Here is a 13,819-nt window from a genome sequence, read left to right as displayed (position 1 = left end):
ATAAATTACTCATCCCCTTTCTTGTCCTCATCCAGTAGCACCAAGCTGTTTCTTGAACCCTTACTCCCTGTGTGGGCACTGGGGAGGAGAGAGAGGGGTTCCAGAATATATAGAGGATAGGATCCTGCCCTTAAGGGGAAGATGAGACAATCCAGAATATATTAACAGGAAAAGAAAGCAGTGTTGCTGCAATGCATCCCCGCATGCATCTCAAACACACAGACAAACACACATGCACACTCCCATCACAGGGAGGAGGGTAGGGAGGGTGGGATTCCCGGGGAGGGTGGTGAGGGAGAGGGACCCCATACGGAAACTCAACTGAGTCAGTGTTTGGACTAAAGATCAGGCATTGCTTCTCTTCCTTAGATTGTCCAAGGCCCGATGATCCTGGTGGAGAGCATGACCCGGCTTGTGTCCAACCGGAGCCCCTTACTCATGGCTGAGGGGGCAAAGATCACTGTCCAGCACCAGGACGTGGGTGAGTCCAGGCAGGAGAGATTTCCACTGGAATTCAAAGGGGTTGGGAGGAGTTGGGCATTCCAGTCTAGTAGATGGGAGGGTGGACCTGGGGATGGAGGCAGTGCTGACCCACTATGCGACCTTGGATAGACAATACATCTTTTGGGCCTCAATTTCTCCATCTGCAAAATGGGGCCAATTATCCCATCCCTCCCTGCCATGAGAAGCAGTGTGGTTCAGTGGAAAGAGCACGGGCTTTGAAGTCGGAGGTCACGGGTTCAAATCCCCGCTCCACCAATTGTCTAAGCTGTGTAGCTTTGGGCAAGTCACTTAACTTCTCTGTGCCTCAGTTACCTCATCTGTAAAATGGGGATTAAGACTGTGAGCCCCCCGTGGGACAACCTGATCACCTTGTAACCTCCCCAGCGCTTAGAACATAGTGCTTTGCACACAGTAAGCACTTAATAAATGCCATCATTTTTATTATTATTATTATTGTTATTAGGAAACAAATGAGGAAACTGAGTGTAAGGGCTTTGTGTTCCTAAGGAGAAAGGAGCCCAAGTCCCAGAAGACAAATGGTTCTTCAAAGCACTGTTTCCTCTTTCCTCAGGCTTCGAGGTCAGGAACATCAACCTGAGCCGGGCTGCTGAGAGGGACATCTTCAGGCCTCCTGATGGCCTGAGGGGAGGTGATCAAATTGAAGTCTGCTCTGCAGAAATCAAAGGACTCCAAAAGAGAGGTGAACCTATTCTTGGGCCCCCAGAGCGGGCCCCAGGGATTGTCTAAATGAACTGAAGAAGTACTGCATGGAGCTCCAGGCAGAAGACCTGGATTCTGGGGCTCCCTCTGATTGCTGTGTGACCACAGCTGAGTGTCCCTCCATCCCTGGGCTTAAATTTCTCCATCAGTAAAATGGGGGAAAATCCTAGTCCCTCCCTGTCCCCATGGGAGAGGTGTAGGGGATGGAGAGATGGGGTTTGGTCATCAATGAAAGGGGTGGCCTAGATGGACCTCTACTTCCTAGGCGACCCTCAACTGGGCAGGCCTGAGAGGTAGAGGCTTCTGCTCTGAGATGCAGTCTCTTCCTCCTAGGTTACTCTAGAGTCACGGTGATCAACACCTGGTTTGGCTATGGGGCCCTCCAGCGCTGCCTGGGCCAGATTGACCACAGGGTCATGGGGCAGAGCATCTCCGTGTCAGATGGTGGGTAAAAGTGAGTGGTGCTTTCTCTGCTACTTGGGAAGAGTTTATCTTTTTTTGGCGCCTGGGCCTCTTAGTCACCAGGAGAGAGTGACGGGGTGAGAGAACAGGGGTGGGACAGTGGGTGAGATCAGTGATGTGTTGGGAACGGCCAGAGGGATCAGGAAACTGAAGAATTGAAGCATCCCGGGGCTGGGAAACCCTGTCACACTTTTCGAGTCCCAGACTCTGATCACTAGGAGGGGAGAGAAAGCCACGAAGAGCGAAGGAGAGGGGCTATTGGACTAGCTAACAGGGGGATGGACAGTTGAGAGGGTGAATCTGTTTCTTGAGCTGGGGTCTCAGGCCCTTCCCAATGCTCTGGAAGTTGAGAATGCATGCTGTTGCTGTCATCTCCTCACCCTCTCAACCTTCCCACTGGCCCGGATCCTTTTTCTACAGAAATGTTCAGGACATGTCACCCACCTCCTCAGAAATCTCCAGTAGTTTCCTGTCCACCACTGCATCAAACAAAAACTCCTCACCGTTGACTTTAAAGCATTCCATCACTTTGCCCCCTCATACCTCACTTCTCCTTCTACGATCCAGCCGGAATACTTCACTCCTCTTGACTTCAAGAAGGCTAGCCAAAGTGACCCATTGCTGTGCCTGTTAAGGAAAGCAATTCCACAGGTTATTCCCAGATTCTGGGAATTAGGATCTCTCTCTTTCTCTGTCCTCAGGTATCTGTACACCAAGGTGGGGTCAGCTCTCATCTCATCCTTGCTTTTGAGTGACTCCCAGGAACTCAACTCAGCTGTGCAGTACCATCTTCTACATCGAGCTCAGGTGCTAGTCCATCAATCAATCAATGAATCAATGGTATCTATTGAGCACATACTACATACAGAGCAATGCATTAAGCACTTGTGAGAGGACAAGTAGACAAAATAATAGAGGAAAGAGCACGGGCCTGGGAGTCAGAGGACCTGGGTTCCAATCCTGACTCCACCACTGGTCTGTAGTGTGACCTGGGGCGAGTCACCTAACTTATCTGTGCCTCAGTTTCCTCATTTGTAAGATGGGAATTAAATCCTACTCCCTCCTACTTAGGCTCTGAGCCCCGTGTGGGACAGGAACTGTGTGCAACCTAATTGTCTTGTATCCACTCCAGCGCTTAGAACAGTGCTTTTCACTTAGTAAGCACTTAAGTACTGTAACTGTTTATATTAGAGTTGGTAATCATGATTCTTTGTCCCAAGGAGTTTACCACTAGTAGCAATTAGCATCTTAATTCTGATCACGTGTAAATTCCATGTGGGCAGGGAACAGGTCTTGTTTCTGTTGAACTTTCCCAAACACTTAGTACAGTGCACTGCATGCATTTGACCCATCATAAATAACCATTGCTACTATTGCTACTTGCAAATATAGGATGAGAAGCAGGGCTCAGGGTTCTAAGTTAGGGTCCTGAGACCATATTTTGACCAAATCCCTGGTATACAGAGCAGCAGCGTGGCTCCGAGGAAAGAGCCCGGGCTTGGGAGTCAGAGGTCATGAGTTCTAATCCTGGCTCTGTCACTTGTCAGCTGTGTGACTTTGGGCAAGTCACTTAACTTCTCTGTGTCTAAGTTACCTCATCTGTAAAATGGGGATGAAGACTGTGGGCCCCACATGGAACAACCTGATCACCTTGTATCCCCCCTGGTGCTTAGAACAGTGCTTGGCACATAGTAAGCACTTAACAAATACCATCATTATTATTATTATTATACCAGGCCACAGGCCAGTCCATTGTTGGGGAATCTCTGCTCAGGTTTCCCTTTACCTCCTTCTCTAGCCCAGAAACTCACTGTGGGCAGGGAATGTGCCTTCCAATTCTGTTGTACTGTACTTTCCCAACTGTTTAGTACAGTGTTCTGCAAGCAGCAAGTGCTCAATAAATACCATTGCAGGATTGATTGATTGATTCTCCTTCTGTAGGATCTCCCCAATGCACTGGTAGAGCCCATCTGTGCTTTTTGGAATTTCAGCATCAGGTGAGAGAAATATAGTTTTGAGATGGCTCTTACCTCTGGGCTCCCCACTACAGGCCTCGGGACCCTTCCCTGACTGACCCCCCCAACATGCCCTGGCAGTGTCCCCTCCTTCTGGGGGGTGCCCCAAGGCCCAGATGAAGGAAGTGAGTTGAGTATCATCCCAAACTTGACTGGAATGAATCAGCTGGGCCCCAGGGCAACACTTGGGTTCCCCAGAGAGTTATTCCCCTAGCTGTTTCACTGCCCTTTGACTGTCTGCCCCGAGCCTGTCCCCCTTCTCCCCATCATGTCCTCCGGTGGGGTCTCCCGGCCCTCCTGGTTTTTATCCAGCCCAAACGCTGGAGGAGCCTGGTCCAGCGCAGGCTGCTCCATGGAGGTAGCTCACCAGGACTCCACCTCCTGCTCCTGCAACCACAGCACCAACTTTACTGTTCTGCTCCAGGTGTATGAGGTTCAGGTGAGCGTTTGAGAGATCCTTCTGGGGAAAGGGAGAGACAGCGAGGAAGGGAAGCCTCAGAGCACTCAGCCAGACCCTCTCGCAATGGATCTCCTCTTCTGGAATGCCCAGCAGGGCTATAGATTTGGTCAGCTCAATTGTGCTCTCCACATCTAGTCCAGGGCCAGACCTCCAGCTGGAGGCTGTCCTTCAACAAGCACCTGGGTTCTAATTCTGGCTCCACCACTTGTTTGCTGTGTGAGCTTGGGCAAATCACTTAACTTCTCTGTGCCTTAGTTAACTCATCTGTAAAATGGGGGTTAAGACTGTGAGGCCCATGTGGGATATGAACTGTGTCCAAACTGATTACTTTGTATTTATCCGAGTGTTTAGAACAGTGCCTGGCATGTAGTAAGTGCTTAACAAATACCATAAAAATAGTAGAAGTAAGATTTCATATGTTCCATTAGCAGAGATCATTGGCCTCCTGTCTTCCCAGTCCCTTCAGAAGTCTTGGAGATACCTAGGTTCTAGAATGCAGAATCAATCAAATTAATCAATCAGTCCTATTTATTGAGCACTTTATGTGTGCAGGGCATTGTACTAAGCACTTAGGAGAGTACTATACAACAGAGCTGGTAAAAGCGGTCCCTGCAGAATCCACCAGAACCATAGGTATTCAGGCAACAGCATGGTACAGAGCAAAGCTGGGAATCAAGAGGCTTGGATTTTAGGTCCAGCTCTACCACTGACCTGTTGTGTGGCCTCAGGAAAGTCATTTGATTTTCCCTTTAGAGTATAAGCTCTCATAGGCAGGGAACATATCATTTGTTGTTCTGTAGTCCCCAACTACCTTAGGCACACAGGGGAGACTGGGGGTACAGGAGAACTCAAAAGTCATGTCTGAGAGGAGATTCCTGATTGATGCTGCTTCAGGTTCCACCAGTGTAAGGCATTCGGTGAGAAACCCAGACCAGGAATATTGAAGAGGGGACAGGGAAAGAAACCTGCCTGAGAGAACACTCCCAGGGTTTTGTCTCATCGAATTTTGACACAGAGGAGCTTGGAAGAGGAGGCGATGCTAAAGACCTTGACTTTCATTGGCTGTGGAGTGTCATTCTGTGCTTTAATCGTCACCTTTGTCCTCTTCCTGGCTGTGGGGTGAGTAGAATGGGACTTGTTCAAATCAGGAAAGGTGGCAAGCTGATGTCTGTGACATTCCTGGATCAAAGAGTCCCTGTGAATGGTTGGGGGAGGAGGTGACACGAGGACACTCCTGGCAATGTACAACCATGATGGTGTGACAACATCCCTGCTGGCTACGGGGTCCTCTTGCACCCAAGGAGACCCAAAATGGCAGATAGAGAGGAGGCACTCAAACTCATCCTCCCCTTGAAGGACTCCAAGTGACATCAGTGCTGCTGGGGAAATCTAACAGGAGACACCCCCCCAACTCCATCTATGGGCTTTTGGCCTCCTTGGTGTGATTCATAGATGGCCCCAGGGCCAGGGTCATCTAGTCCAGAAGTCATCTAGTCCAGTGCCCTACCTTCAGGCTGGACCCCCTTACCAATGGGAACAACTTTTCTGTTCTTAAAGAAATTCACTTTCCTGGGAACCTACCTATTTTGGGATGGAATTCTAGCCGGAAAATTCCTCCTAGTACTTCACCAGGCTCTCTCCATCTGCAGTTCAAACCCAGTTTTAGTAGAGCTCAGTCAGTGCCTATGGTTAGCAGCTAATAGGATTTAGCTCTCTCGAGTTATTGAGCACAGACTCACACTGTTCTAGGCAGGTTTGGCACACAATCCCCTCTCCAAGCTCATCCCTAACTGCTTTGGAAACTGGGGGTCTTAATGGAGATTTTGGAGTGAGTTTGGGCCTAGGACTGGAAGGAGGGTGATTAAGAGATGGGAGTGGGGAGAGTCTGCTGGGAGCTGGTGGGAAGAAAAGGTCTGTCGGGGAGTGTTCTGCAGTAAGCCAGGCAGGTCTTGGCTGTAGGGGAGGAAGCAAGAGGGAGGTGTCTGGGTCCCTGGTAAGGCAGGGGGGGTCTCTCCACGACCTGCACCCAGGGAGGTGAGATGTTTATAACTACAGCCTGTTCACTCTGAAATCTGAGACCTGCCTTCTCCCTTCTCACCCCTCCTCTCCCAGCATCCCTAAATCCAAGCGGACCACTGTGCACAAGAATCTCATCTTCGCTTTGGCGGAGGCAGAGGCCCTGCTCATGTTCACTGAGTGGGCAAAAAACAATGAGGTAGGGAAAACGACCAGAAATCCCGGGGCAGGGTGGGAGGGATAGGACCTTCCAGAACCACAGTGAAGGGTGGGATGGTTTCAGTGGGGTGGTCTGGGAAGAAAAATATGTGAATACTAGCAGCGCAAAGTGCTTCCTTATGCCTCCTCCCCATATTTGGGAGATCTAGAGACTGGAAATCAATCAATCAATCAATCCTATTTATTGAGTGCTCACTATGTGCAGAGCTCTGTTCTAAGCACTCAGTAAAGTATGCTAAAATGGATTTGGTAGGCACATTCTTTGTCCAGAAGATGTTCCAATCTAGCGTGAAGTGGTTCAAGGATGACCATCTGGGGTTCCCTTCACTTATACTCCCCACAGGTTTCATCCACTGGCACTGTTCCAAGACCTTCTACTTCCTGAAGCAGTCAGGAATTTTCCAAATATGAACCATAGTAGTTTATTGAAAGCTCGAGGTCCTCAGCATTATACGCTCTTTCAGCATGTTTCCCGCTATAGCAGCTCAAGATTAGACAGGTGAATTGCTGCCATCATCCAGTAAGTTCAAGTTACAGTCACTAGAAGCACGGGAATAAATTGGAGTTCTGATCCCTGACCCTGCCCTTCTCTGAGCCAATAACTATCTTGGAAGGGTTTTTTGTGTGGCCTACTGGAAAGAACGTGGGACTGAGCAACAGAAGACCTAGTTTCTAAGCCCACTTCTGCCACCGACCCTCTGTATGACCTAGAGCAAATCACTTAACCTCTCTGGGCCTCCGTTTCCTCATCTTTAAAATGGGGAAAGATAGATTGTGATCTCTTCATGAGAACAGGGACCATGACTCAGCTGATAGTCTTGTATCTACCTGAGAACTTCACACACAGTAAGTGCTTAATAAATGTTATTATTATTATTATTATCATTATTAATTATACATCACCCACCAGTAGTTTGAACATTGGTGCCCAGAACACGAGGCCTACAGGCTTTTCCCCTTTATATAAGAAAAGCAAAAGTAAAGTACTCTAAGTATTAAATAAAATAAAAAATAGCAATCTGATTTGAGCAAGCTTTCATCAGACTTTGTATCCCTACAAAGTCAAAGAGCAGAAAATCAAATCCAGTTACAAAATGCAAGGCTCTCCCTGGTTCTGCACCACTTTGCGGGGTAGAGTTCAGGTTCACAAATCTTTCCACATAACTCATTCACCCATTACCTTTTGATGGGTTTGTCTTTTTTCATCCATGGGTTTCTTTTTTCCACATGACTTCCCTCAGCTCCTACAAAGTGAATGTCCTTGAAACTTTGATTTTGTGGCAAAAAAGCCCCTCACTTCCTGTTCCCAGTGTGTTTATACCCTTCTCGACCCTAACCCTCTTATCTTGTACATTTTCTAGGTATTAATCAGTCAATCAGTCAATTGTATTTATGGAGCACTTACAGAGTGCAGAGCACTACTAAGTAACAATTGTGGCATTTGGTTGAGCACTTCCTGTGTGCAGAGCACTATACTAAGTAATAATTGTGGTATTTAGTTGAGTGCTTACTATGTGCCAGGCACTGCACCAAGCGCTGGGGTGGATTCAAGCAAAAAGGGTTGGACACCGTCCATGTCCAATGTGGGGCTCACAGTCTTAATCTCCATTTTACAGATGAGGTAACTGAGGCCCAGAGAAGTAAAGTGACTTGGCCAAGGTCACAAAGCAGACCATATAATATAACAATATGAGACATATTCCCTGCCCACAATGAGTTTACAATCTAAAAGGGGAAACAAACATTAATATAAATAAATAAAATTACAGATAGGTACATAAGTGCTGTGGGGCTGGGTGGGGTATGAATAACGGAAGCAAGTCAGGACAGTGCAAAAGAGAGTGGGAGAAGAAGGAGGGCTTAGTCAGGGAAGGTCTTTTGGAAGAGATATGCCTTCAATAAAGCTTTGAAGGAGGGGAGAGTAATTGTCTGTTGGATATGAAGAAGAAGGACATTCCGGGTCAGAGGCAGGACATGGGCAAGAGGTTGGCGGCGGAATAGACAAAATCGAGGTTCAGTGAGCTGGTTAGCATTAGAAGAGTGAAGTGTGCAGGCTGGGTCGTAGGAAGAGAATAGCAAGGTGAGAATGGAGGGGGCAAAGTGATTGAGTCTCTTAAAGCTGAGTGTAAAGAGTTTCTGTTTGATGCCGAGGTGGATGGGCAACTGCTGGAAGTTCTTGAGGAGTGGGGAAATGTGGACTACATGAACATTTACGTAGAAAAATGATCTGGGCAGCAGAGTGAAGTATGGACAGGAATGGGGAGAGACAGGAGGCAGGGAGGTCAGATAGGATAAGTGCTTGGATTAAAGTGGTAGCAGTTTGGATGGAGAGGAAAGGGCAGATTTTAACAATGTTGTGAATGTCCAACTGACAGGAATTAGCGATGGATTAAATATATGGGTTGAATGAGAGAGAGGAGTCAAAGATATTGCTAACGTTATGGCTTGTGAGACAGGAAGGATCGTGGTGTCATCTACAGTGATAGAAAAGTCAGAGGAAGAACAGGGTTTGGGTGGGAAGATAAGGAGTTCTGTTTTGGGCATTGATGTGTAAACAATTTGAGACATGTTTTAACAGTCAGCACACAGTTTCAGGTGACAGGAGGTGTCCAAGTAGAGATGTCTTGAAGGCAGGAGGAAATCTGAGACTGCAGAGAGGGAGAGAGATCAGGGTTGGAATTGTAGATTTGGGAATCATCTGCATTAAAGCTCAGATAGATAAAATCTTAACCCACAGAGACTTATCTAGTCCCTGACCCCATCCCTAGGGTAAACCTGATGTTCAGAGAGGTCAAGAGGCTTATGCAAAGTCACTCAGTGGGTCAGGGAAAGAGCCAGGACACTGAACTCTATGTTGCACCTTGTGTATAAGCCCCTTTCCTGCATGAAACCCAGAATGAAGACATAGGGGAAAGTTGGGAGAGATGGAGAGGACCAAAGACCCTGCTGGCTTGAGCTAGTGACTTGACTCAGCCAAAGATAATTTTTCCATTTCCCTCTAGGGCAGCCCCAATTGAAGGCCTCTAGACTGGGGACTGGAACTAGTCAAAGTAGTATGGGCTAGTGGAAAGAACACAAGTGTGGGAATCAGAAGACCAGGGTTCTAATCCCTGCTCTGCCACTTGTCTGCTGTGTGACCTTGGGCAAGTCACTTAGCTTCTCTGGGCCTCAGTTTCCTCATCTGTAAAATGGGGGTTAAGATTGGAAACCCTATGTGGGACAGGGACTATGTTCAACTAGATTATATTGTATCTACCCCAGCACTGAATACAGTGTCTGGTACATAGTGAGTGCTTAATAAATGCTATAAAAAAATGTAGCCTGGTCTTTGGGTCAGCACTATGCTCCACCCCTTCCCTTTGCCCTCCCACCCAGGTGGCGTGCTTCACTGTTACGGCATTGCTGCATCTATTCTTCCTGGCCGCTTTCGCTTGGATGCTGGTGGAGGGACTACTGCTGTGGAGCAAAGTTGTGGCTGTCAACATGAGCGAGGACAGGCGTATGGTGTTCTACTATGTGACGGGATGGGGTGAGAGCAGAGACTGCTCTCCTTCCTTGGGTTGGGGAAGGTGCAGGGCAGAGGGAGGGGGAGGGAAGATGTATCTTGGGACGGGACCCAAATAGAAAGGTGGCTTCCCCATGGTGGTTCTGACCCGGGTTAGTCTCACCTTGTGTTTAGGTTCCAGTCTAAGTGTTCTGCCTTGTAAAAGTTTTGCTTCTTGGGATCCAGCTCCAGGAAATTGCTGAAATTATCAGTAGGTTCACGAAGGGTTTAGCTTGTCCCTCTAGACTGTAAGCTCACTGTGAGAATGGAATGTGTCTGTTATATTGTTATAGTGCACTCTCCCAAACGCTTAGTAGAGTGCTCTGCACACAGTAAATGCTCAATAAATATGATTGGCTGGCTGACGACTTGATGGATGAGCACCCCATAGTTTATAACTAGAGGGAAAGTTGGGGTTTCAGAGTGATATTGAAAGACCCATCCATAATCCATGCGGTTGGTTGTGAAGGAGGCAACCATCATACTGGCCCTCCAAGCACCTTGTTGTGACTATTGGAGGAAAACTTCTGAGATGGATGGAACATTGGTTTGACCCAAGATGGCAGTGCTCATAGTCTGATGGTTATGCCTTGGTTCTGGTGATGCAGCATCCAGCAGTCAGTGGAAAAGAAAGGAGGGGGAGGTGGGTTGATGATTCTCCTCCCAGTCAATCAATCCGTTATATTTATTGAGCTCTTACTGTGTGTAGAGCACTGTACAAAGAGCTTGAGAGAGTACAATATACCAGAGTTTGTAGATACATTCCCTGCCCACAACAAACTTACAGTTTAGAGTGGGAGACAGATGTTATTATAAACTAAATAAATTACAGATGTGTACATATAAGTACATCCAATTTCTAGGCCTGCCAGTGATCATTGTGGGGATCACCCTGACCACCTCCTTTAACGAGTATGTGGCGGACACCCACTGCTGGCTGAACATACAGACCGACATCATCTGGGCATTTGTTGGGCCTGTTCTGTTTGTACTTATGGTGAGCACTGGGGCTAGGGGGTAGGGGAGAGTTGGTGGACTCAAGTAATTTCCCAGGACTCAAACTAAAACAGGGATTATCCTGGGTATTCACTTGGTCGCGGGTGATGGGGTGGAGGACAAAGGTCTCGGGTTTATTCCTGTCCTCAAGACAGCATAGAGTTGCTATCTTGAGGTGCTAGAGAAACACATGACCTTGGGGAAATAGCACAGTATCTGGGAGTCAAGAAAGTTGGGTTCTAATTCCCGTTCTACCGCTTGCTGGCTGTGCAACATTGGGCAAGTCCCTTCACCTCTCAGTGCCTCCATTTCCTCACCTATGAAATGGGGATTAAATACCTGTTCCCTCTCCCATTTTGATTGTGACTTCCTAGTATGATAAAGACAATATCTGGTATTATTATATTATGTCTACCCCTGTGCTTGGCACATAGTAGGAGCCTACCAGACTCCACTATTATAATGAGGTGGGGATCTTAAAAATCCTCTCCATGTGCCGAAACGGGAAGGAATAGTTGTCAGCTTTGAAAGCCCAAAAGTGGCATTCCTTCCCTAGCCAAGAGGCAGTGTTCTAGAATTTAATGTTCCCACTTTAACTCTGAAATAGGGGACGGAAGGGAGAGACCTTGCAGGTGACAGTCTTTTGGCCCAGAAAGTCAGTGACTCGAGTGATTGGAGCTCAGACTCTGGGGAACAAGTCAATTTTTCCCAAGGGCTGAAGAGTAACCTTTCCTGCCTCTGAAGAGGAAGATGCCAGCCTCCTGCACTTTTCCCAAAAGTGCCAGTTTCTGGGCCAGAACTGATTCTGCCCTGCCACTCCCTAAGATGACTGCCGGGGTACCGGGTCCCCATTGGCTAACAGGCACGTCCACTTTGCCTCTTCTGAGTGTTGGCTCTTGTTCGTGGCCTGGAGACTGGCCTACAGTAGTGGCAGCGGCCCCAGCATCCAACTGGTAGATGAGTTATGGTCAGCTCTCCAGGCCACGACTGACACTAGGCTGGTCTGGGCCCTGAGATCCCACAGACCTCTTGCTGCCCCCACTGGGCAGCCAGGCTGGAGAACCACACCTCTCCCCATAGCTAAGCTTCTCTGGGCCGGTAGGTGAATGCCTTCATCTTGATTCGAGTGGTGGTGATCACCGTATCCAGTGCCCGGAGCCGGTCCAGGATGCTGACCCCCAAATACAACTTGGAGAAGCAGATCGGCATCCAGATATGGTGAGTGCACCTGGAGATGCCTTTCCCCTCCCTTGGGTGGGTCTTCGAGGGCCAGGGTGGAGGTACTGGCTAGATGAAATGCTGGGGGCTCCAAAGCAGAGGAGTAACCCTCAATCTTGGCCACTAGCCATAGACCCCTAAGAGCTATGAAAAAATGCTGCCATAGTCCCCTCAGGTGGCTTGACCTGGAATAGACCCTGTTGGGTCACAAAGTGGACAAGATTCTTGCCCTTGAGGGGCTTCCAGGCTGGACTGAGCCCAGAAGTGCTCATTGGAAGCAGACAGCAATGGGAGAGCGATGGGTCATAAGACACTGTCCTGGGGTAGAAGGGGCTTTGAGAGAGGAGACAGAGGTAAAGGGTGCCCAAGTCCAGCCCCCTCCATGAACACTCCTTTTTTGCTCTCCTCGGTAAACCCAAGGAACCTTTGCTTAGCCAGGAGGGGTCCCCATCCTGCACCCAGTCTGCCCGGTTCAGCCTCTCTGGCCCCAGAGAGCTTGTGAGCCGAGTTTTGACCTGCCCGGACACCCGTTTTTGTTAGTCACTAGAGGTTTGGATTTTCCTACAGGGAACCTAATCAGGGAATGGGGCATCTTGATTGGCGCTGGTCGGCGCCCGACTGAGCCTGCCAGACACACACTGTTCCCCCAAGAGTGTCAATAAAGCGGGGAGATAGAGGCTAGCTGGGAGGGCAGGCTGACATGTTCCTGCTCAGAAACAGCTCTCGGACCAAGCTGTTCTGGGGCTGGGGGAACCCTGGTGAGGGGAGGTGGGGAGAGAGGGGTGATCCCAACTCCTGAAGAATCCAGCTTGCTTGCTTCCGGATGAACTCTTTACAGAGATAAGAGTCCCGAGTGGCTGACGGGGGTGGGGAGAGAGAGAGCTTTTCCCTCTGCAGTTACTTGGGTGTAAGGAGGGAGAAGTTCTCCTCAGGCCCTCCAAGCAGCTAACCCTTCACCCAAGGAAATTAGGGGTTTTCCTTCCAGAGTTGTTTGGATTATGTCCCCTTGAAGGAGAACTGTCTCATGCATTGCCCTCTCCCACCTGGTAGGACAGTCAGGGTGAGGTTGAGGCTTTGCAGTGAGGAATCTTGCTTGCTGCCGTGTTGGGAGCCTCTCGGAGGGGCATCTTTCAAGCAGGTGAATCCCAGGACTCCAGCTTCCCCAGGCTTCCTGAGGAGATTGATTGGATGAATTAGGGAAACTGGGAGGTGGAGGCAGAGGAGAGTACCAGGGTTGTGTCCTGCTCCTCTGCTGGAGTGCCCAGAAGTTAATATCTTTGCCCCCTCCAGGCCCAATCTCTACCATCCCTATGGAATCACCCCACACTCCTAACTTGGTCCGGCCTACCTCCTCAGGTTTATAACCCACCTTTACCTCTCTCTGCCCCTTTGAAGTCTGCTCTGTTTATATAGCTCTACTACAGGGAATTTCTTCATGTGTGCCCTTGTTTCCCCATTATATTGTGAGCCCCTCGAAGGCAGGGACCATGTCTTCGCCTCCCAGCCCCCATCTTAGGTGACTGTTGTTACTGACTCTTGGCAAGGCTGGAGGAAAAGAAGAACCTTCCTCCAAAGCCAAAGTCCAGCCTGGAGTGTAGAGGTGATACCATTCTTAGGAACAGGTCACATGGCAGTTCCATGGAGGAAGGGCTGTGGGAGAATGTG

General features: G+C 48.8%; 1 protein-coding gene across 1 annotated transcript in view; it reads left to right on the top strand.

Annotated features, from left to right (window-relative positions):
- ADGRD2 (adhesion G protein-coupled receptor D2) overlaps window positions 1–13,819 on the top strand; it is an 82,675-nt gene that overhangs the window by 60,139 nt on the left and 8,717 nt on the right. The window contains exons 12-21 of the mRNA XM_038745654.1: window positions 370–481; window positions 1,558–1,668; window positions 3,678–3,683; window positions 3,783–3,826; window positions 3,949–4,140; window positions 5,177–5,280; window positions 6,274–6,376; window positions 9,772–9,925; window positions 10,804–10,937; window positions 12,039–12,154. Coding sequence (XP_038601582.1) covers window positions 370–481; window positions 1,558–1,668; window positions 3,678–3,683; window positions 3,783–3,826; window positions 3,949–4,140; window positions 5,177–5,280; window positions 6,274–6,376; window positions 9,772–9,925; window positions 10,804–10,937; window positions 12,039–12,154 — 1,076 coding nt within the window. The remainder of the gene's footprint in view (window positions 1–369; window positions 482–1,557; window positions 1,669–3,677; window positions 3,684–3,782; window positions 3,827–3,948; window positions 4,141–5,176; window positions 5,281–6,273; window positions 6,377–9,771; window positions 9,926–10,803; window positions 10,938–12,038; window positions 12,155–13,819) is intronic.

The sequence above is a fragment of the Tachyglossus aculeatus genome, chromosome 4 (assembly GCF_015852505.1).
Source record: "Tachyglossus aculeatus isolate mTacAcu1 chromosome 4, mTacAcu1.pri, whole genome shotgun sequence".
Classification (NCBI taxonomy): domain Eukaryota; kingdom Metazoa; phylum Chordata; class Mammalia; order Monotremata; family Tachyglossidae; genus Tachyglossus; species Tachyglossus aculeatus.
Note: the sequence above shows the minus strand (reverse complement) of the source record. Positions and strands in the feature narration are given on the sequence as shown.